Below are 25,663 nucleotides of genomic sequence, written 5' to 3' on the forward strand. Positions count from 1 at the left end.
TGTTTAATAACCACTGTGTGTGTGTGTGTGTCTGTGTGTGTATGGGCACCACTCTGCCCAACTTGCCCATGATGGTGGTAGCTTAAAATCAGCCAAGGTGATAATATTTACACCATGTAAGTTGACAGATGCATGTGTGTGTAGTGGCCAATGTGATAGAAAGAAGAAAAGAAGGAAGGGAGGGAGGGAAGAAGGGGAGGGAGGGGTGGGGTGAAAGGCAGTTTCAACTTGGCTGTTCAAACAACTAAGATTTAACTCAATTCTATAATAGGCTTATGACACCTGTCTTGGCCCAAGATTCTCAACTGATTAGTTTCATGTAGTTCTTCCTCTGGGTGGTATTTTCTCTTTTACTGCTTAGACAAGACTGTGCTATATCCTTATTGACCTCAAAACCCAAAGTTATGGAAACATAAGTCTAATTACAAGACAAAACCAGGCAATCATTAGGTCTGCAGATGACTTGTGGGAGCTGAATATTCCACACACTTCTCAAAACCATTAAAAAAAAAAAGACATTGCTTCATTCCTGGTGGCCTAAGACCTAAGAGGTAGAGTTCTCTCCACAGTGTGACTGCCCCTTGGGCCTATGAACATGATACCAATAAGCGATCCCAGGCCCTCCAGGCTTATCTAAAGCCACAGAACTATGGGGCTCCTTCCATGTGGGGCTAGGGTTCCTGGGCAGTGCAGAAGTAGTTTGCACTCTTACGAGAGCAAACTGGTTCTTTGGCTCTTCTATGATGGAGACATCTTGACTCTTCTATGGCTTTTGAGGCCTCTTTCACCTCTAAACATTTGTAGGAGCCTGTCTCCCAAGTATCAATATACAAGGTCTTAGCCCATCCCCAAACCATGGTAAGTCCTCATGGCTGTCCTGTGGAATATTGGAAATGACTTGGAAGGGTTCACAAGAGCCCATCTGGACCTCTCTGCCCAACTTGACCATGATGGTGGTAGCTTAAAATCAGCCAACATGACAATATTTATACCGTGTAAATTGACAGATACTATCAATCAGGGAATCCCCACCTTGCTAGAGTGTCCGTTATTAAACATCTGTCAGCTTGTCCCTGTTCTACCTATTGATGTCATCTCCTCCGGCTCAGAAGTTATCTCCTAAACCACTTATCAACTACTTTCATTTTATTAATGATGGGCATCTGAAATTTAGGCCAAAATAGAATGTTTTGCAATAATTTAAAAATAATTATTAGCAATAATATTTCTCCTTTTAAATGAAGTCACAGAATGAATGTGTGTGTGTGTGTGTGTGTGTGTGTGTGTGTGTGTGTATGCCTAGTGGATTAGTGAGGAACACAGTTGAAGCTTCCCAGGCTCCCATTTCCTCATTACAGTTCCTTTGAAGAACATCAGTCTCAGTGAATCACAGTTTGATAAACCTAGACCCACTAATTTTTTAAAATCAGCTTTATAGAGGTATAGCTGCATATAAAAATTCATTATTTTTAGAAAATTTTTATTTTAAAGTGAGTTTGCATTCATAGAAAAGCTTTAAAATAGTAAAGAGTTTCCCATGCAACATTGATCTGGATTTCCCTTAAGTGTTAACATCTTGCATAACCTTGGTACAATGACCAAAACCAAAACTGACATTGGTACAATACTCTGAACTAATCTACAGACCTTATTCAAATTTCATCAGTTTTCCCACTAATCCCTAATCTCCTTTTCTGCTCCAATCCAGGATCCCTTCTGTTATGTAGTTGTTATGTCTGTTTAGTTGCTTCTAATCTATGACAAATCCTTGGTCCTTTTTCTTTTTCCAGTGAATTTTAACAGTGTCTAAGAGTCCAGGCCATTTTGTGTTTATCTTCTGTTTTCTCGTGATTTAATTAAGGTCATATACTTTCAGTGGAGTATCTCAGTAATGTGCAATTTCAGAATCATGTCAGGAATGGGTAATATGGGCATGTTTTATTAGTAGTATATTGAAATTTGCTTGACCATTCACCAGTTGGTAGACACCATGCATAAAGTTGCTATGGACATTCATATACAAAAGTGTGTACAAATGGTTTTCTTTCTCTTGGTTAGATACCTGGGATGTTTATGTAAGTATGTGTTGAGTTTTATACCAAACTGATGAATTGTTTAGGAACATGGCCGTACCTTAAACATTGTTCAGCTACAAAGAGAAGCAATTACATAATGTTAGAGAAAGTGAGATAATGGCTTAAAGTAATTGCAACAGGGTAAGACCTCATTTATTTGATGACCATACCTTTTTCACATTCTAATCCATAACTTGCGAAAGTTCCAGTTGCTCCACAGTCTCAAAAACACTTGAGGGCTGGGGATGTGGCTCAAGTGGTAGCGCGCTCGCCTGGCATGTGCAGGGCGCTGGGTTTGATCCTCAGCACCACATAAAAATAAAATAAAGATGTTGTGTCCACTGAAAACTAAAAAAAATAAATATTTAAAAAAAGATGATATTATAAGTCTTTTTAAATTTTAGTTATTCTAGTGAATTTATAGAAGTACCTCGTTGTGTTTTTTATTTGCATTTTCCTAATGACTAAAGATGTTGAATATCTTTTCATGAGTTTTTGGCTAATTAATCTTCTTAAAGGAAGTGTCTACTCTAATATTTTTGCCCATTTTGATTGGGTTTTTATATTCTTGTTTTTTGTGTTTTTATTTTTATTTATTTATTTTTCAAACAGAATGGGAAGACATTTATTTTTTTTTATTTTTTTTATTGGTTGTTCAAAACATTACAAAGCTCATGACATATCATCTTCCATACATTTGATTCAAGTGGGTTATGAACTCCCATTTTTTACCCCAAATACAAGTTTCAGAATCACATCGGTTACACATCCACATTTTTACATAATACCGTATTAATGACTATTGTATTCTGCTACCTTTCCTATCCCCTACTATCCCCCCTCCCCTTCCCTCTCATCTTCCCTCTCTACCCCATCTGCTGTTGTTTAATTCTCTCCCTTATTTTTTTCCCCTTTCCCCTCACAAACTCTTATATGTAATTTTGTGTAACAATGAGGGTCTCCTTCCATTTCCATAGTTTCCCTTCTCTCTCCCTTTCTCTCCCCCAACTCATCTCTGTTTAATGTTAATCTTTTCCTCATGCTCTTCTTCCCTGTTCTGATCGTAGTTGCTCTCTTTATATCAAAGAAGACATTTGGCATTTGTTTTTTAAGGATTGGCTAGCTTCACTTAGCATAATCTGCTCTAATGCCATCCATTTCCCTGTAAAATCCATGATTTTGTCATTTTTAGTGCTGCGTAATACTCCATTGTGTATAAATGCCACAGTTTTTTAATCCATTCATCTATTGAAGGGCATCTAGGTTGATTCCAAAGTCTAGCTATTGTGAATTGCACTGCTATGATCATTGATGTGGCAGTATCCCTATAGTATGCTCTTTTAAGGTCCTCAGGGAATAGACCGAGAAGGGCGATAGCTGGGTCAAATGGTGGTTCCATTCCCAGCTTTCCCAGGAATCTCCATACTGCTTTCCATATTGGCCGCACCAATTTGCAGTTCCACCAGCAATGTACAAGTGTACCCTTTTCCCCACATCCTCGCCAGCAGTTATTGTTGCTTGACTTCATAATGGCTGCCAATCTTACTGGAGTGAGATGGTATCTTAGGGTGGTTTTGATTCGCATTTCTCTGACTGCTAGAGATGGTGAGCATTTTTTCATGTACTTATTGATTGATTGTATGACCTCCTCTGAGAAGTGTCTGTTCAGGTCCTTGGCCCATTTGTTGATAGGGTTGTTTGTTATCTTATTGTTTAATTTTTTGAGTTCTTTGTATATTCTGGATATTAGGGCTTTATCTGAAGTGTGAGGAGTGAAAATTTGTTCCCAGGATGTAGGTTCCCTATTTACCTCTCTTATTGTTTCTCTTGCTGAGAAAAAAACTTTTTAGTTTAAGTAAGTCCCATTTGTTTATTCTTGTATTTAACCCTTGGGCTATGGGCGTCCTATTAAGGAATTTGGAGCCTGACCCCACAATATGTAGATCGGAGCCAACTTTTTCTTCTATCAGGTGCAGAGTCTCTGATTTGATATCTAGCTCCTTGATCCATTTTGAATTAACTTTTGTGCATGGCGAGAGAAAGGGGTTCAGCTTCATTTTGTTGCATATGGATTTCCAGTTTTCCCAGCACCATTTGTTGAAGATGCTATCCTTTCTCCATTGCATGCTTTTAGCGCCTTTATCAAATATAATAAAGTTGTAGTTTTGTGGATTGGTCTCTGTGTCCTCTATTCTGTACCATTGGTCCACCTGCCTGTTTTGGTACCAGTATGGAGATGTACTGCAGGGATTATCTGGCCTCAATAAAGGGCCAATTTTTCCTGTAGCTAAAAGCAAATCATCAAACTCTTGATTGTCAATAGAGGAAATGGTAGCTATTTGTATCCCAGAGCTTCTGATAAAAGCAGCAGCTCCAGTCTCCAAAGGAATTGTTTAAAACCTACCTTAGCAGCATGGGTCCACCATAGTGTATGTTTGAGAATACATATATTGAAAGGACGTATTGAATGCAAATCAAATATTAACAAAGCTACAAGCCACTTACAATATAGAGAAGACACCTGTAATGCAGCAGTTTGGAAGGCCGAGGCAGTAGGATCATGAGTTCAAAGCCAGCCTCAGCAAATTAGTAAGGCACTAAGCAACTCAGTGAGACCCTGTCTCTAAATAAAATATAAAAAAGGGCTGGGGATGTGACTTAGTGGTTAAATGGTACTGAGTTCAATCCCCCAGTACCAACAAAGAAAGAAAAGAAAAAGAAAAGGAGTCAGAGTTTTACCAAAAACAAAACAAACAAAAAAAGACTTACAAATATTTTATATATTGAATACATGTACTTTATCTTTATAAGATGTAGATTTTGCAACCATTTTCTTGCAGTCTGAGGTCTTTTTCATTTTCTGAGCAACATCCTTTGAAGAAGCAAAGGTGTCTTTTTTTTTTCTTAGTTGTTTTGCTTTGTTTGATGTGATCTATTTTATCAATATTATTTCTTTCTTGGTTTTTCCTTTTCTGTGTTCTATCTAATAAATCTTTGTGTAACCCAAGGTCACAAATATTTTCTCCTGTGTTTTCTCCTGAAATGACTTTCAAGGCAATAGCTCCTAGCATTTTTTCCTTTTAGTTTATCTACCTACCCACTTAACTTTAAATCTAGCTACAAATTTTCCTCTAGCAGTTAGGTGCACAACAGTTAGGCGCACTAAGAATCATTAATCCTTTATCCCATGAAGAAACGTCCATAGTAACCAAGGATAATTTTGATATTTTTGTCATGAATGCTCATGGCTTCAGCGGGGCACTTGCTACACACAACCCTACTTTGGGGTATTTCCAAAAGCAAACTAATCTAACTCTAGTGAGGACTTGGTTTACTGATAAATACTTAACAACCGACTCTCCTGAGAAAAGCAAATAATTTTAAGATCTGATTGGCAGCATTTGTACATTTCCAGGGTGTAAATACGACACGGCCAATTTTAAGCTACCAATCAACTGGCTTGCCAAATTATTTAAAAATTTAATAATTGTCTGTCAAGAATGGATGCAATCCTGCTCCAGCTCACCATCAGGTGCAAGTAGTTGTCTTGACTGTGATCCCCAAGAATCAGAAAGTGAGGGAATAAGGGAAATGAGACAAGGAAAGGAAAGAAACCAACAAGGAGGGAATTGAAGAGCTGGATAACATGCGGACAACTGGATTCAACACCACTGAGGATGCCAAGAGGCGCAGCATAGACCACAGCTTCCTGCAGCTGATCCGGGAAGGGCTGAGGAGGCTGAGCTGCTGAGCCACCGACTCCCACACCTGTCTCTGTTTGTTTGACCCTTGTCTCTGGGTTAGTGAGACATGGGTACCCTTCAGGCTGCTCTGCAGGTGGCAGAGGCACTGATGAAAGCCTCTGGCAGAAAAGCAAGGAGCCACAGGTGAGATGGAAAGTTGTTGTGGGTAGGAGGCTGCCAGTGTGTCTTCAACTGTCCCTTGTCAGAAACAGACCAAGGGGAACATGGGTTCCACCTACCACACACTTGTTTTAAATCCCTGGATTACCACCATCAACAGCTCCTCCCACTGAAGCCACAAAGGCACCATTCCCTATCTGATTTAAACTCATGGAGGAAATGTAACTGGAAAGCGTCACCTTCAGTCCCCATTAAGTAATGCTTTCATTTTTTGTTTTTGTTCTTATTAGTTATACACGACAGTAGAATGTATTTTAAAATATGATATGTATATGGACTATAACTTCCTATTCTTCTGGTGGTATATGATGTGGAATTACATTGGTGTTGTATTTATATATGCATATAGGTGTATTCATTCTACTATCTTTCTTATTCCCATTTCCCCTCCCTTCCCTTCATTTTCCTCTATCTAACCCAAATATTCTGCTAATCTTCCTACCCCACCCCCATCCTTATTGTGAGATAGCAACCACATATCAGAGAGAACATTCAGTCTTTGGTGTTTTGGGATGGGCTTATTTCACTTAGCATGATAGTCTCCAGTTTCATCCATTTACTGGCAAATGCCATAATTTTATTCTTCTTTATGACTGAGTAATATTCCATTGTGTATATATACTACATTTTTGTTTTCCATTTATCTGTTGAAGGGCATCTAGGTTGGTTCCATCATTTAGCTGTTGTGAATTGAGCTGCTATAAACATTGATGCGTCTGTGTCACTGTTGTACACTGATTTTAAGTCCTTTGGTGTAAATCATGGAGATTTCTGAGAAACCTCCATCCTGCTTTCCTGAGTGGTTGCACCAATCTTCAATCCCACCAGCAATGTATGAGTGTACCCTTTTTTCCCGCATCCTTGCCAATATTTATTGTTTCTAGGATTCTTGATAATTGCCATTCTGACTGGAGTGAGATGGAATCTCAGCATAGTTTTAATTTTCATTTCTCTAATCACAGTGATGTTGAACATTTTTCATACATTTGTTGACCATTTGTATTTCCTCTTCTGTGAAATGTCTGTTCAGTTCCTATGCCCATTTATTGATTGGGTTTCTTTTTGTTTTTCTTTCTTTGTTTCTTTCTTTTTTTTTTTTTTTTTTGGTGTTAAATGTTTTGAGCTCTTTATATATCCTGGAGATCATTGCTCTATCTGAGGTGCGGGTAGCAAAGATTTTCTCCCATTCTGTAGGCTCCCTCTTTACTTTTTTTATTGTTTCCTTTGCTGTGAAGAAGCCTTTTAGTTTGATTCCATCCCTTTTCTTGATTTTTGATTTAAGTAATGCTTTCTTAATTGGCTGATGTAAGTGGATTTAAAGTCCCCAATTGATCACTAATGACAATGGAATTCCCTACAGGATCCATGATCTTTTCAATGAGTAGACTTTGTTTTCTTAAAAATATAGGTAACATAAATATGACTAATAGAATTGAATCAAATAATTTCTGCTTGGATGTCAACCATGTTTCTGTGGTTATGTAGATCAGAGAAAAATCTTATCATGACAAATAAATAAGATAATTTATTGAATGCAAGAGTCCAGTCTTTCTTGGAACACAAAGAAATTGGCCATGGCTCTGTCTTCTCCACTGGGGAAACTTCCCACAGATGTGAAACAGATGGACCCAGATTTAGACACCACCTGCTTCTCAGCTGTAATTAACATTGGATCCAGTTGGGTTTTACCATTGAGTTGGCCATCCCTGTTGACTGCTGGGGAATCCTAAACCTTGTGTTTGTTGGAATGTGAAGCTTAGGTTGGGTTTCTCTGGATGGGCAACTACTCTTAGGAGACAAAGGAAGAAAAGGAAATCAAGCTCTTGGTCAACCATTCCCCAGGCATCTGTACTAAGGGCCTCCCAGAAGTTGTCAAAGAAATAAGCCTGCTAATCTTTTCTTGTGATTTTTCTAAAGAAAAGGTATGAATGCCTCCCTAAGTCCATTTCTATCCAATCGGTCCCACTTTTCTAACCAATTGATTAAAATAACAATGATTCCCCAATGACAATATTATCTGGCACTTACTGAATACTCACAACAGCTATTGTACTAACAATTTTGCATATATTATCTAGTTTCAGAATAATATAAGGAAGGTATTATTTTTTCCCATTTTACAGATGAGAACACTAGAGCCTTAGGTTTAAATACCTTGCATCACTCACCAAGATTTGGACCCACGCTATCTGATTTGGCTTCATAAGCAGGTATCCTCACTGCCTCCATTGGCTTATTTACAATGGAGAGGAGCAGCAGTAATCAGCTAGCCAAATTCTTCCATTCCTATTTTATAAAGTGCAGAAAAGAAGTGCAAAATCTCAAAGATACCACTGTCTTCCAGTCTCTTTATAACACTTATAACCTCAAGGGATTTATTTCTCTCGTGAGTTAGTATGTTCTACCACACATGCCTTTGGATAGCTCCTGAATTCTTATTTGCAACTGTGTTTCTTGCTTTTTTGGAGCCTTGAGGGAGGTAACTAAAAGCATAATTAAATTCTAGCTTGCTGCCTTACAGCCGCAACTTCTAACATTAGTGTCAGCATCTACAAACTGCAGCAAGAGTCAGCCCTATTCATTAATAACAACACCTCACATTGTTCCTGAAACAACAGAGAAGATTTTTAGAATAGTCCAAGAGCATCATTCTCTTGAGCCCTGGTTGCATTTTAAGGACACATACCAGGTGAACAGATTGTAAGGACATGCCTAGACCAGGAGTCATTGGGTACTAAGATGCCACAGTTCTGGACGACTCCTGAATTTCAAGCCAGCCTACATCAGCCAGAGGAGAAGGAGCCCATGTGCCCAGCCAAGCTAATTGTCTAACAAGAGAGGTTTTGAATCTCCTAGCTAAAAGTCCACAGTAATCATCTGGTAATTATTTTAATGGATTGTCACTGAAGTGTGAAGTTGGAAGTGCTGAAATAGGAAGCTTTGATCTGGCTTAGTTAATTGTACCAGATCTTAAGCAATAGGAAAGTCAGAGCTTACATCCCATTCAAGCCTGTGGACTTTGTTCATTTATACACACAGACCCAGATGGAACCCCTACCCATGGTCATCCAGCTTATTAGCCTTTTACAACCCTCACAAGAAGGATCAGGCTAGACATTTCTGGGAGGAAATGTAGCTCATCACCCCTGATGCAAAATCAGATTCTCCTCCAGGAGCATGCCCTATGGGGAACTCCTTTGGTTCTGTTAATAGGACATAGTAAAGACACACAATTAAGGAGAAGGTTGTCATGACTTCCAACTATGTGTCCAAAGCTGGATTCAGAATGCCAGCCTTCTGGGGCACTCAACCATCACTATAATAAACTAGAAAGCTGATGACACTTGGATTTCCACATGACACAATTCTTTACACAGCTGAAGACAAATAAATTGACCCTCTTCCCCTGAAGGAAACAGCCCCTTAACATAGAAATAAGAAGCCACTTCCCACTTTTTCTCCCACCCACCTACCTCTATCACATGTGTTCTGTTAAATTCTCACCTCATCCCATCCAACTGAAATTGTTAAATGAAAAACATGTAAAATATTTACCAAGGTTAAATAAGATGTGTTTTACTCTCCAAATATTAAATATGAAAACTTTGAATTCACCCAAAATAAGCTGTCTTAGAAAAATACAAAAGAAACTTAAAAGAGAATAACAATCCAGAAAAATGGGAGGGGTTGTAGAATATTTTTCAGCATATTGACTATGTTTGCACCAGTGGAAATGAATTACTTAGCACCTTTATTTCTATATACATTTTTTTGTTAATAGAAGATTAGTTTTGTCCTCCTTCCTCCACTGAATAAGTGTTGAGTAAATATTTAAAGAATATGGGTTTGAAGAGGCGCCAGATTACGTGCCTGCCCTGGGTGCTCATGTCTCAGGCCTATTCTGGTTTTGGTTGCTTGCCCTTGATTCGCTTACAGTTCAGCTGTTTGATGTTATCTGGCATCTGTGGTGCCCAGCAGCTCCCAAAACGGTGACTGCAGAGAGAATAACAAGAAAATGACAGGAAGACAAGAATGCAAATTTCCTGATAACTTCAACCCGGTTGGTATCTTTCAAAGGAAATGTGCAGCAGCTTAGTACTAATCCTGGCACAAAAATTCCTAGCCTATTGTGGTTTTCCTTGGAAAGGCTTAACTCAAATTACTAGTAAAAAAACTTGGGCAAGAAATAGGTCTCTTGGACTTGAAGCGAAGAGTTCTACTATCTTGCAGAGTGCATTTTTTTTTTTTTGAAATTTCAAATCCTCCAGAAAAGTTAACTTTTAAAATAAGGAGAATACTTCCCTAGGGTAGAATTCATTATTCTCATTTTCTCAAGTGAGTCTGAAGAAGAAGACCTCAATGCTAGAAATAAGGCCGCTAGTCAATCAGCCTTTGCATGGAATTTTAATAACTCCTAGACTATGCCACCTGGGTTTAGAGGGAAGGATGTGGGTGTCATCGAAAAAGTGGGACAGAAAGAAAGGCAAGCAAGAATCCAAGAAAACTTGACAGGTCATGAGAAATCAGTGGGTATCATAAGCAAAATGAAATTAGAATTAGAACCACAAGCTCTGACTTGGACTGGAGTCAGACACATAGGGTTGGAGTCCAGTTTCTGCCTGTACTGGCTCTGTGACTCTGGGTGTATATTATCTCTGCATCCATCTTCTTGTTTGGAAAGGAAACGCAGCAACAGTGCCTACTTCATGATATATTCAAAAGGATCAAGTTTTAAAGTAGTTATAGGCCCACAGCTGATGTCGAACGAACATCATTTTTCATCACCACCACCATCATTATCTTTGTCATTATCACATCATCAAATCATCATTATCACCATCATCATTCTATCATAGTCACTGTGATCACCATCATCACCACCATCACCATCATCTTCACATCAGATCATCACAACCATGATCGTGAGGTTCATCTGGTAGAGCCTACAGAGATTCCTACTTAAGAACAGTTAATCCAGATTTATCATCTAAGTAGTTCAGCATGGCATATAAGACCGTCCCCAAACTGAACGTCACTTATGCCTCCGGTTCTGTCGCTGCTTCTTCACTTACAATCTACCCTCCAACAACAGTGAATAATTCATGGTGTTCAGCATAAGCCATATTAATTTAAGACACCATGCTTTTATTCATGCTGCTCCCTTGCTAGTTCTGTCCTGGATTCTTTGCTTGGATAATGACTGTTCATCTTTTCAGATGAAGTATAAGAATCAGCTCCTTCAGATAATCTTACCAAACTCTTCCCCTCAATAGCTCTATTCCCAGCTTTAATATCAAGTGTTCTGGTTTCATATTCAGCAGACATGTTGGCATCCCATCAGATCCACAGGAATCTTCCTCACCGGTTTGGGTGCCTATCCAGCAGCTCTTGGGTGTGTTCTGGATCACCCTGGTAACCTTTAAAAAGCTACATTGAGCTACTGAGGCCACTTCACCAAGATACATTGAGAGTGGAAAGTTCCTAGGAATTTGCATTTTCTCAGGTGGTCTACAGCAAATGACTGATTCCTGTGCCTCAAGGAAAGACAGAGTCTCTGGTGTGATCTATATGCCCAGAGTTCTGTGCAGAACTGGGCTCAGGCTGGGGTCCCTTTTCTCACCCTTCCACTCCGGAGGCCCTCCTCTCCCCTGTGTGGCTCCGTTCTCCTTTCCCTCCTTCCTCATTCTTCCTAGTGGTCTTCTCTGCTGTACCCCTCCCCGTTCTCTGCTCTTCAATGCCCTGCTCTGCACTCAGTCACTAAGGATGAGTTCCCAGGGTTTCTGCGCCTCTGGCTTCCAGTACAACCAATGAGAAGCAGGACAGGAGCAGAGAGGTTGGGCATTTCTTCCCAACTCCCTCCTGGTTATCCAGAGTCTGGCAGCAGCTGTTTCCCTTCTTCCTCTCGGATTCCAGACCTTCTGGGAAGTTCTTTCCCCACGATCACCACCCTGGCTACGGCAACTCCATTCCCACAAACAGATCACGGCTTCCTACTCTTACAAGGATCTAGGTGCCTTTTGTTGGCTCCCCTAACTCTGACTGTACTGCTTCAAATAAGCCCTTTGTTAAATTGTCTTCAGTCAGAAAAGTTATCTTTGGTCAGACTCAAAATTTTGAGTTGGCTTCGTTTCTTGCCTGACCCTGTCAAACATACCAGCCTCCTTCTCCCACTATCCTGCATTTGACCACCCTCAAGTTGTCCTACTAGGGCCCTATAGATGGGAACACTTGAGGATTCCCTCTGACTGTGTTCCCTTGGGCCACCTGATTCAGAACCTTCATGTGGTGCTAGTTGGAAATGCAGACCCCTTTACCAAGACCCCTTTACCACAGCCCAGACCCGCTAATTAGATCCTCTAGCAGTGATGCTAGGGAGTTCCCATTTTGTATGCATTCCGGGTCAGTCTGGTACTGTGTTATTCAGGGTTACATCACTGTGGCCAATGTACCCAACAAGAACAACCAAGAGGAGGAAAAGTTTACTTTGGCTCATGGTTTCAGAAGTTCAGTCCAAGGTCGGCCAACTCCACAGCTCTGGGTCTGAAATGAGGCAGAACATCACAGCAGAAGGGCACGCAGAGGAAAGCTGCCGAGTTAAGGACAGACAGAAAGCAGACAGAGCTGGGTGTCAGGAGCCGTGGATAATATGAGCCCTGCCTTCTCCAGCCACACCCTACCTTCCTACAGTCACCACACATTAATCCATTCACATTATCAATCCATCAAATGGATCAATCCATTGATTAGGTCATAATTCTGATCATTTCATCTCTAAAAATTCCTGCATTGTCTCATGCATGAGCTTTTGGGGACACCTCATATCCAAACCATAACAGGTACATATTAAAGTACACGGTGATACAGTAACATTTGTGATCACTTGTTAATTCATTTGATAGAAGATCTAGCATCTACTATCTAGCATATAACTACCTATTTTTGCAGTAGTGGTAAGTGTAGATAATAGTTCAAGGTCTTGGCAACACCACTGGTGTGATATGAAAGATCCATGATTTCCATGGAGGACATAATCCCAGAACCTGACAAACTTAGTATGACTTATTGCCTATATTCATTGAGGAAGGAAATGCTGAATTTGAATTAGAAGTTAGGGAGAACAACGGCTCAGTAGGGTGGATATAGCTAACAATAATGCTTTGTACATCTCCAAAATAGCTGGAAGAGAGGATTTTGAATATTTAAAGAAATGATAAATGTTTACGATGATAGATATCATCCTGAGGTGATAATTACCCACCATGTATATGAATCAAACATTACATTGAGCCTGGGGATGCAGCTCAGTATCAGAGAGCTTGCCTAACAGCACTGCATTCCATCTCCACCACTGCAAAAAAAAAGCAAATAAAACACACCACATTGTACCTCATAAATATGCACAAATTTGTCAATCAGAACTAGCAATTTTAGAAATGCAAATTAACACTACAGAGATTTCATCTCACCCCAGTCAGAATGGCAAGTATCAAGAATTAAGAAACAACAAATGTTGGTGAGGATGTAGGGGGAAAGGTACACTTATACATTCCTGGTGGGACTGCAAATTGGTGTAACCACTTTGGAAAACAGTATGGAGATTCCTCAAAAAACTAGAAATGGAACCACCATTTAACCCTAGGAATGGAACCACCATTTGACTCAGTTATCCACCTTCTCAGCATATATCCAAAGGACTTAAAATCAACATACAACCACATCAATGTTTATAGCAGCTCAATTCACTGTAGCTAAGCTATGGAGCCAACATAAATGCCCCGCAACAGATGAATGGATAAAGAAAATGTGAGATACACACACACACACACACACACACAATGGAATGTTACTCAGCCATGAAGAAGAATAAAATTATGGCATTTGCCAATAAATGGATGGAACTGGACACTATCATGCTAAGTGAAATAAGCCAACCCCTAAAACCCAAAGGCCAGTGCTCTCTCTGATATGCAGATGCTCACTCATGATAGTGGGTGGAGAGGGAGGAGTTTAGGTTCACCTTTTTGGGCAGGGGGTTATGGGGGGAAGGGCAGAGGGGTGAGAAAAAAAGTAGATGACTTTCCTGTGTTCTTATATGAATATTTGACCTCTGTAATTCCATATCATCTATGACTACAAAAATGGGAAGTTATACTACACGTATGTATGATATGTCAAAACACATTCTACTGTCATGTGTAACTAAAAAGAATAAATTAAAAAATTTTGAAAAAAGAAAATGTGGTATAGATACATAATGGAATATTACTCAGCCATTAAAATAAAACAATGGCTTGATGACATATGACATTTGCTTGTAAATGGATGGATCTGGAAACTATCAATATTAAGTGAAATAAGCCAACTCCAAAAACCAAAGGTGGAATGTTTTCTCTTGTATGTGGATGCTAAGACACAACAAGGGGAGGGAGCAGAAGTTCAGGGATTAGACAAAGGGGAATGAAGGGAAGGGACAGGGGGTGGGCATAGAAAAGACAGTGGAATGAACCTGACATTACTTTTCTATGTACATATATGAATACACCACAGTGAATCTCCACATCATGTATATCCACAAGACTGGGATCCTAATTAGAATAAGACATACTCCATGTTTGTATAAATACGTCCAAATAAACTCTACTATCATGTATAACTAAAAAGAACAAATAAAAACATTTAAAATTTTTAAAAATTAATAATAGAAAATCAGTTAAAGAGAACAAAAGTGTAATTAATCCTTATCCAAACCAACAAGGTTCTAAATTCTAAGAGCTCCTTGGGAGTTGGAGCTTACGAATCCAACTTAAGAGCCCCCATCTTAAAGTAGGTCTCTGCAAAAAGGGATTGGAAGTCTGGCAGAGGTGAGAGGAGCAGATTCCCCTCAAAGAGAAGGAAGACAGTCCTCCTTCAGACGTGCCCTGTGGCCTGGTGGTCGGGAGAGCCCACTGAAGAGGTGAGTCCCCTGGGCTGGAATCCTTCCTCTGCCTCTTGCTATGTGGCGTACATCAAGTTCCTGAACTTCCCTGTGCCTCTGTCTCCATTTGACACCCAGCGTCCTCTCCTGCAGATTGTGAGAGTAAATAGAGAGAGCTTGTACCTGCCCCACAGGTGTTCCCTGCAGGCCACGTCAGCCTCAGCCTCAGCCTCAGCCTCAGCCTCAGCCTCAGCCCAGGCAGTCCAAACCTTGTTCTCAGAGCCTCCTTCAGGAGATATCAAAGGAAAACAGCCTGAAAGACTCAATGACTTCCTTAAGGACATAGGAGCCAATAGTTCAGGAAGTGGACAGTGTGAAAATGTCACCTGGAGTCAGAAAAGGAGAGAAGGGGGAAGAAACAAGAATGCAAGGGGGCATCTGTGATCCTCATCCTCTACTAAAACATCTCCTTGGAGAGGGCAAGTCTGTTATTCCCAAGGCTCCAAAATAACGACTCCCAATATGGAGACCTCCAAGAACACTGAACAGCTGTCCCACACCTGGGCATCGTTTTTTTTTTATTTTTATTTTTCCTTTTTTTGCAGTGCTGAGTACAGAACCAGAGTCTCCTGAAAGCCTGGCAAATGCTCTACCACTCAAACTACACCCCAGCCCACACCTAGGCACCTCGAAACTCCTTTAAAGTAAAATAATTATAGGATTTGTGCTAATGGAGCAGGTACATTCACATTACCCCTTTCTTTAAACTTTGAGTGCTTGCAAGATCAACTTTTTCAGTTGGCAGTAGCCCCAAGATTTTCACAATGCCAACCGATAGAATGACCACAGGGTGGGGCTTAGTAGAGAGTCCCCTAGACTTTAGGAAGACAGTCGTTTCTGGGAGTGACCCCTCTTGTTTTCAAATCGTATTTCATCCACCTCCACAATCCTCCTTAACTCACTTCTTCTTATTTTAATTTTGGCTCAACCAGAAACAGATCCGGAGACAACAATGTGAATGTATGTGGTTACTTGAGAGGTAGATAGAAATACAGGAGTAGAAAGTGAAGGATGGATGGAAGGATGCTCATGAAAGAAGCTCTTGGACAACACTTTGGACACTTGAAGTTTAGTCCAGTTAGGAAACCCTGGGAGTCCACCTAGAGCTACCCCACCCAGAGAGGGAGGGAGCTGGGGTACTGGTACACCAGTTCCACCAGACATTGGTTGCGGGTTCCCGACACAGAGTTAGCTTCCCAGCGTTCACTGACTATCCTGCCAGATGAAACCAAAGTCTTCAGACAACTTGAGGCAGATTCTGACCTTTGAAAAGTCCGTGGAACTCAATAAAACCTGAAGAACGTGGTGGTACAGAGGACGGATGCCAATGGCAATCCACTACATTCGTCTTCCCAGCCATTCTCTTCCCCCAGTGCTCTTGTTGGGACACCTTATTCTGGGATGTGAGGCTCCACTTGTCTCTCTGTAGTGACTGCAGTCAGTGTGTTTCCAGAAGAATAAAATCCATAGTGGTAGCAGAACCCAGGAGCAGGCATATGATCCATTTCCCTGAGGCCTCCTCAGGCCATGAGATACAGAGACTGTAATGGGAGAAGGTGCTTTTCAAAGAAATCACTTTTATTTTTCCAAGCCTAAACATGTGATCACTTGAAGCTATGAAAAAAGAGGAGGAAAAGAAACCTCTATTATCTTATTATTCAAACCCTGTTCCTTGAGAGATTTAGAACAATTTCCACTCAGGCCAGAGTTCTAAAGATCTTCCCTAGGAATTGTTTCTTCAGCATTATCTTCGTTGAAATTAAAGACAGAGGCAGGAGTGCAGATGATGTAGTAAAAAGAAATCATCTGTGAAAACGACTGACTGTGGAGGCCACGTAAAACAGCAGGGTTAAAGTGCCACTCAAACGCATCTGCCTTCACCATTCAGAAGCACTTATATATGGACAGTTCAGCTACTGCCTGTTCACCTCCATTAACTCACGGACCACAGTGATTTCTAGTTACCCTAGGTAACCGTAGCCAAACTTCTCCAGATTTATTAGTCCCAATCAACCTTTGAAATTGCCTGATGAGATAGTATTTATCTTTTAAAATCTCGGTTCAATAGCTACCTCTTCTGTGAAGATTTCTCCAACCATCTACACTACACTTGCCCAGCCAGATCTTTTACGCCCCATATGGAGTAGAGAGGCACCTGACTGCAAGTACGTACTAATAGTGAGTGAAATAACACGTTCCTTTGCTCACATAATAAGAAGCATGGAAGGAGATGGTTTGAGACCTTAGTTCAGATGGAGAATGGTGTCCTCAAGTCTTGGCTACCTTTAGCATGTTAGTATGTACCCTCATTTTTGTTGTTTCGTGGTCATACAATGGCTGTTACCATTCCAGACATCTTATCAAAATTGAAGGCAGGAAGAAAGGATGACTTTAGTTTGATTTGTGCCTTATTCTCATTGGACAAAATTGTGCCATATGGTCATGGTTAGTCCCAAGAGAAGTGAAAAACCTGAGGATGTTGTTACTAAGAACAACATTAGGGTCATGTTTGCAAGATGAATGAGTGAATGGCTAATGAATAGGTAACCAGCTGTTTCTGCCATGTTGTAGAGCTCTGTCCTAGGATTTTCACACTCTGAGTTAAGGGGAGCCACTTATCTTGGGTCCTCGCAACTGGACCTCAAGTCATTCCCACCAACCTGCTTGCCTCTGGCTTTGAGTTGATGCTCCACCCTTCATTGTGGAATTAATACACAAGTAACTCTTCAAATCCTAAGGTGTGTCTTCCTCAGAAAAGGATCATCTTTTTCTTTGGTGGCCTGTGGATGGTGTATACTTTAAACACATAAACATGATTTCAACTGAGGTCCTGGCTGCCCTTGGAAGTTCAAATTTGTCGTCTTGTGTCTTAGGAATTTTTCAAGTCCACTCTCTTGGGAGATACTAATGATTGTTGTTTTCACTGTAGCTCTTTTGGCTATTTTGGCTTCCCCTCTTATGTGTGTCTCAAAGGACACAATCAACATATTGCCACGGTAGTGCTGTGCAGCAGATGACCTCACAACCTCAAGGGCACACAGCAAGAAACAACTGCTTGGCTGTCTTTGGGTTTTGCTTAGCTGATGAACTTGGGCTGGGCTGGGCCAGTCTCAGCTGGGATCCTGCTGAAGGGTGAGCTACTCGTCAACTGATCTCTGACAGCCTCAGCTGGGGCAACTGGAGTGACTGGTCTCTTCCACATGCCTCCTCTTCTGCAGCAGGCTAGTCTGGGCATATCCCCATGACATTGTTGCTGTTGAAACAGTGACTGTGTGTGAGATGCTCAGCTTCGTCCCAGCTCCCTGCCCATTTGTTTCCATGTACTTCTCACCAGAGCCTTGTAAGCTAACTGGAGAACAGGACCTGATGAGTCTCATGTTGAAAGCTCAATGAGATAAGATGAGTTGCTCATAGTCACACAGCTTGGAGGTGTCAAGTCTAGGACTTGATGTGAAATCCTCCACCTATCCTGGGCTTCCTGCAAGGCCCCAGGCTACATCTCTTTTAGCAGCTGTTTGTGCCCTATCAATGCTATTTAACGTTTCTTTGGACACCAGCTACTCCATGATTACCACTGTCCTTGGGATCTATTCATTCCATATAAATCATTCTGTACAAGCCCATCCTGAGACAGGGTGGGTATGCATGCAAAGGACCCCGTTGCTGACCTTTGAAGGAAGGAAGGCCAGATACACAAATATCAAACATGGCTCATGCTCCAGGCTGCACATGATCAAGGTCAAAGTACAGGTTTCCACACAGAGGGTTTCGACAAGTTTCCATGGAAGAGAAGCCCCTGTGGTCCTAAACCTCAGCTAAAATTCCAAAAGAACCACTCTCTCTCTCTCCCTCGACATCCCTCACTCGTCATTTCCAGAACAGGTCCCAAGCACTGACTTGTTCTGGTGGCTGCAGCCAGTCTGGGGGCTCACATTCCACAGTGAACTCGAACACATTTGTGCTGCCCCAGGATATGGGGACAGATCAAACTTTATTGACACTTCATAGCTGTCTTGTATTCTGAGGTGCACCTTGTAAAAATAATAACATTAGTAAAGAACATCAGTGGCTCTAACAAACAGCCCCCCAAAATGGATGGCTGGGATTCTAAAACTGCTCCTCCCTCTGTGTGTTTGGAGAAGCCAGCTTACCAACAGGTGAGCTGAAAAACAAAAAGTCATGAATCAGAAATGGCCTTGTAGTCCAGGCACGGTGGCACATGCCCATGATCCCAGCTACTCAGGGGGCTGAGGAAGGAGAATCCCAAGTTCAAGACCAGCTTGGGTAACTTGGATTCAGAGTAAAAGTTTTTAAAAGGTCCAGGGGGGGCAGCGTCATGACAGAGCACTTACCTAGCAAACATGAGGCCCTGGGTTCAATCCCCGGTATTGCAGAAAGAAAGGAAGGAAGGGAGGGAGAGAAGGAGGCAGAAAGGAAGGGAGGGAGGGAGGGAAAATGAAAGAAATGACCACTGTAGGGAGAGACAGCTGGATAGCTGAGCTCTGTAGGGAGGCTTGGGAGAGTCTTGTGGTCAAATCTAATCACTGCCATTTGCTGGCCATGTGTCCCAGGGCAAATTGTTAAAAGCTCTCTTGAGTCATCTGAGAAATGGGGCCCTTTCTCCCACAGAAACTGAAAGAATTAAATAAGATAGGCCTCATAAAGGACAGTATTTTATAAGCTTATGTAAAGGTTCCTTAATGTGTACCTAGACAATTTGAAAAAGAGATTTTGCATACTGTTTTATAAAATTTTCTGTTTAGCAGTGTATTGTGAATGCACCATGTGATCCTTACTTGGATCATGCCTGGAATTTCTGGCTCAACAAGCTGTGGCACATATTATTTATTAATATCATTATCATCAATGATATTATCATGTCCTTTGGAAATATAGGAATAGTCAAATGAATCTGAAATTGCCTTACTCTTTTAAAAATATTTTTGCCTGTTGCCCTGATAGTACCACCAATGTCGTACTTCCTGGAGGTAACCTGAATCTTGGATTCGAACTTTGTACCTTTGTTTTATTGCTTTGTTCAGTTTGCTTATGCATGCTTTTCCAGCGGGAATCTCTTTTTGAGGGGTCGTGGGTGGACATGGCAAACTTTTATAGCAAGGGGGTTCTATAACCACGGTGGCAGGCATACCCTCAGATGCCCAGAAGAGACCAGCTGCTGACAAGGAGCCCCCTATGCCTTGCAGGTCCCTTGGACTCCCCTGAAGTTCTTTGTTACAGGGTGTCTGATTGACAGTGGGTGTCCCCTCCTCACCTTGCCTGTGCATGGAAACCATTGTGATGCCCCTTAGCTGGCATCCTTAAAAGCACTGAAAACCTGGCAGATCTGAGCATTGATATTACCGTGTGTTAGACAGAGCTTCTTGCCCTGAAACAAGATCCATACTTAATATGGGGACATATTCTTACTGAGATGGTTTATGGACTTCTAAGCAGGGATGGCTATTCAGTGAGTTGAATATGTCAGTGATAGACAGCTTATTTAGGTTTTGGCTAATCCACAGATGTGCAGTTCTGTATTTCAATTACTGAATTTGGATGTCCTTTCAAGGATAATGTTAAAACCTGTGTATCATTGGATCAGCCAAGTCACACAGCAAAAGAGCGTTTGAGGCCATTGTAATTCGGGAATGTATTATCTAGCTTATCCCCAAGGCTGTAAAATACAGCATTAATTATTTTTAAATTGACATCTTCAAAACACCCCACAGGCAAATAATTTTGTACAGATTGAGTATATCAATCAATAAAAAGATATTTTTAAGATTTCTCCATATGCCAAGCCTCCCGGCTCCTCAGAGATTAGAGAAGTATAAAACATAGCTTTTACCTCTAAAATCTCCTACCACCTAGAAAAATCACACAAGAAATAAAAATTCAGCATGGAAAAATTAAAAAGTATAGACAGTGATTGTAAAATGTAGACAGATTCACACAAAGTGAGGGTGGCTGTTATTTTGATTGATGGCCTTACAAATTTATATGCAAATAAATATACTTGTGTGTGTGTGTGTGTGTGTGTGTGTACTTAGACAATTTGAAAAAGAGATTTTGCATACTGTTTTATAAAATTTTCTGTTTAGCAGTGTATTGTGAATGCATGTCCTTATCTCTTAATGTGGATTTACATAATCCCTTTTAATAGTATTTCATTGGATAAGGAATAATAGTTTATATAACCCATCTCATTATGGTAAATTTCATTAGGTTTTGATAATTTATTATAGCCAGTTGTTTTGGAACAAATATGTCTTTTTGCATTTGTCTGATAGTTCCACAGAATCAAATGTTAAGGCTTATTTTAAAATCCGATGGAAAAGACCAAAATATACACTTGTGCAAAGAAAATAAGCTTATCCAAAGGAGGGCCAGCGGACTAGATTAGAGTATGACTGAGAGTCAAAAGGTTGCCATCATTTCACACAGGTTGCTACAGAACGTTTCATGAAAGACAATTGTGACAAAAACTCAAGAAAACTTAAGTATAAAAGGCATATTATTGGCTCATGAAATGAGAAAGTCCACTTTGGTTTCAGACTGAGTGTGTAGTGTACCTGTTCCATCTCTTGATTTGGTTTCTTACTGTGTGAGCTACTTTCTCAGATAACCTCTCTCTACATTTCAACTGTTTCTAGTAGTTTCAGATATAAAGGGTGTTTGTATCTCATGAGAGGAAAGACCTTCTCCCCCAACTTCTCTATTAATCCTTTTGTGGCCCTTTAAGCAGACCTCCTACATACCCCCACTGTGAGACAGGGAATGGGGTGTTCTGATGGCTAGCTGTGGTCATGTCCTATGCCCTGTGGTAAGGGTGGTCAGTAATGAAAGACAAATCACTACTGAGGATTCTAGAACTTGAACCACATCCATTAAATGCTTTGGGCTGCAAGTAAGAGGAAAACTCCAAACTGACCTCAGTGATGATTATGGTATTTATGAAGTCCTGAGGCATGGAAGGCTCCACACTATGTGATCAATGACTCAGTGATGTCCTTAAGGGCTTAAGTGATTTCTGAGTCAGGGTCTACCTCATTCCAAGTCATTCAGTATGGCTACCAATGACAATTAGGGGCCCCAGATTCTTGTCCATAGCCAGCAGTACTGTAAAGTACAACATAGACTTTCCTGTCATTGGATTGGGCCTGCTTAGGTCATGTGACCACCTCTGAACCAATAATCATCATCACTACACAGCAATTAGGAAACCATTATCTACCCTTGGATAAAAGGATGGAGTCACCTTCCACATAGAGCCTTGTGAAAATTTGATTAAAACGGGATCCCCTCAGGAAAGAGTGGGAGATGGATGCTGGGTGGTCAACCAACACTGGAATCCAAATAATATTTCCTTAATTAGTGAGTAAACACAGGGTTGGATAAGGTGGAGAAGCAATTTCTTGCCCAAAGGTAGAATTCTTCCTTCTTGGTCATAGATGACCAAGATATGGAAACACATTTATGAAGACTGTTCTTCAGGGACCAAGATAGTAAACAGGTTCAGTTGGAATTTTTTGTTTATCTATTTATGTCTTCATTCCACCTATATTTACTGAGCACCTACAGTGAACCAGACCTGTGCCGACTTCTAGTTATATATCAATAATTGTGTTTTAGTTAGCTTTGCATTCTGTGACCAAAAGTCATGAAGAGAACAACTTAGAGGAGGATAAGTTTATTTTTGCTCACGATTTCAGAGGTTCAGTCCAGAGTCAGTTGACTCGATAGCTCTGGGCCCAAAGGGAGGCAGAACATCATGGTGGAAGGGCATGGCAAAGAAAGCAACTCAGAACATGCCAATAAGGAGCTGTGCTCACCAGGGACAAAATGAAAACCCCAAAGTCACACCCCCAATGACCCACCTCCTCCACCTACAACCCACCTGTCCAGTTTCCACCCAATTAATCCATATCAGTGGATTAATCCACTTATTAGGTTATATCTCTCACAATTTAAACTTTTTACCCACGAACATTCCTCATTGTCTCACACGTGAGTTTTTAGGGGGCACCTCATATTCAAACCATAACAATAAAATAAAGTTCATTCCTCCTGATCTTTTGGACAGGAAAACTGGCAACAGAAAAATTAATGTATAATATATCAAAAAGAAAGAAGGCAAGGTAATGGGGTAAAGAGAAATGGTAGAGGAGAGTTAGGTTGATATTTGAACAGGGACTTGAAGGACATCATGGAATGAGTCAATAGGGTTTTGTAGGGGAATGGGGGGTCTGAGCAGAGGAGAACAGCAGGTGCAAAGGCCCTGCAGTGGGCATCCATAGCAAGCTTGGAGAATGAGGACGTAGACAGGAAGAGAGTGGCAGCAATGAGGTCAGAGAAGCTGGGCCAAGTCGCACAGGTTCTTGTGGGCATGGTAAAGACTTACTCTGAGTTAAGATCATGATAACAGAGAACATGACTGAAGCAGAAGGTAGCCGGACCCTCACCACTGGCTCTGCCTGACTGTAACGTAAACTCTTTCTCTTCTCTTCCAGGCCATGTACATGTTCTACGCGCTGGCCATTGTGTGTGATGACTTCTTCGTCCCCTCCTTGGAAAAGATCTGTGAGGTACATGCTTTGCATTCTCACTGTGTCTGATTGAGGCCTGGAAAGGGACCTGTGTCTGAGTATGTTCCAGCCTCCTTGCCCACCGGGAGTCTTAGATGCCAGGCATCCACTTGCTTGAGAAAGGACAGTAATAGCACAAAATCTTTTTTAAAAAATATTTTTTTAGTTGTAGTTGAACACAATATCTTTATTTTATTTATTTATTTTTATGTGGTGCTGGGGATCGAACCCAGCGCCTTATAAATGCTAGGCAAGTGCTCTACCACTGAGCCAAAGCCCTAGCCCCTAGCACAAAATCCTCATCAATCCACTGAGCGCTTCATGACACCAGTAGAAGGCTGGACTTTAACCCACATGGCCAACTTTCCTGCTCCATTTGGCCATAACAGATACAGTTGTCTCTTGGTGTCCATGGGGGTGGATCCCAGGACTCCCTGAGGATATCATAATCAATGGAGGCTCAAGTCCCTTGTGTAAAATGGTGCAGTATTTACAATGTATATATACATTCTCATATACTTTAAATCATCCCTAGATTAGATAAAATACCAATAAATTACAAATGCTATGTAGACAATTGTTATACTGTGTTATTTAGGGAATAACTAGAAGACAAAAATCTGTACATGTACAGTACAGACACAATTTCTTTCAAGTATTTTTCATCTATCATTGGTAGAGTTCATAAATTCAGAACCCTGGGATCTGGAGGGTCAGCTATACTTGTGGTCTGACCTGCCCCCATTTTCTTTTCCTCATTTAAATCCTGCTTTTCCTTTCTATCCCCTCCCCCACCCTCCTTTCCCTTATTTCCTTCTGCTGCTTTGGTGATCCATGGGGTCCTTGCAGGGTGAGAACCTGCCCTGTCAATCATCCTCCCTTACATATGTACAGAGATGCTCTGAGCATTGGCCTGAAAGGCACTGAGATGAAAGAACTGGGCACAGAGCTCAGGAAAATATCTCTGATAGAAATCATCACAGTGAACACCAGGCTGAACAGCAAGTCAAATGCCTTTCATCAAAAAAAAAAAAAAAAATTCAGCCTATCTAGAACTCTCTCATTCTCTTGCCTCTTTCATCCCTTTTTCTGTTCTGAAGTACAGTTTTCCTTTATCTGGAGGCTCTGCATTTTATTTATTTATTTTACCTATTTCAGATTCAGAATCTCAGTTTTCAGAAAGGCTCCCTCTCAGACACTGCCCATCCGGAACTCCAGTTTCTTTATGCCATTCGTCCTCAAGGCTTGGGGTCCCCTCCCTTTCCTTCCTCCTCCCCACAGCATCTGATTCAGTAGGTCTTAGGAGATGAGGGAGAAGAGGACCAGGATTTGTATTTTTAATAAGTTCTCAGGTAATGCCAAGTTTGCTGGTCTGGAAAATACACTTAGAAAACCATTAACTTAAACAGCTTCTTCAACACCCTGGAAGTTTGTGAGTTCTTTGTGTGTATAAATAAGCAAATGATTATTCCACAGTAACCCTGCAGAGGTTGCAGAAGTGGGTTTCCTCTGTGCAGTGGCAGTAGGATAAGGAAAGTGAAGTGGTGTCTGAGATGTAGGGTGCACAGGTATGAGAGTCCTTGGTACAGTGATTCAGCCCAGGGACAGGGTCACCTTATAACAAAGGGTTATTGTGACTGAAGTACAGTTGTCCCTCAATATCCATGGGAGTTTAGTTCTAGGATCTCCATAGATACCAAAATCCTTGGATGCTCAAATCCTTCATATAAAATGGCATGATATTTGCAGATAACTTACACACATCCTCCCATGTGCTTTAAGTCAACCCTAGATGACTTAAATACCTAATATAACATAGACGCTATGTAAAAAGTTGTCTTAACTTTATTGTTTGGGGAATAATGACTAGGGGGAAAGTCTGCATGTGTTTAGTATAATTGCAATATTAATGCCACATTTTTCCTGAATATTTTCCATCTGAGGTTGGTTGAATCTGTGGGATGTGGAACCCAGGACTCTGAGAATTGACTCTCCCAATGTTTGGGGTTTATTTTTTATGCAAAGCAAAATCACTCTGTCTCATTCCCATGCAACTTTCTTACTGTTAATAGCAAAGCTGTTATGATCTGTAAATATATATACAGT

At 40.9% G+C, this 25,663-nt stretch overlaps 1 protein-coding gene across 1 annotated transcript in view; it reads left to right on the forward strand.

Moving 5' to 3' along the window:
• Positions 1-25,663, forward strand: part of Slc24a3 (solute carrier family 24 member 3) — a 544,045-nt gene that overhangs the window by 361,668 nt on the left and 156,714 nt on the right. Inside the window, exon 4 of the mRNA XM_046434889.2 lies at positions 23,483-23,557. Within this exon, the coding sequence (XP_046290845.2) occupies positions 23,483-23,557 (75 nt within the window). The remainder of the gene's footprint in view (positions 1-23,482; positions 23,558-25,663) is intronic.

Source organism: Marmota monax, unplaced genomic scaffold (genome assembly GCF_021218885.2).
Source record: "Marmota monax isolate L192 unplaced genomic scaffold, Marmota_monax_Labrador192_F-V1.1 WCK01_AAM20220418_F8-fsc00005, whole genome shotgun sequence".
Lineage (NCBI taxonomy): Eukaryota > Metazoa > Chordata > Mammalia > Rodentia > Sciuridae > Marmota > Marmota monax.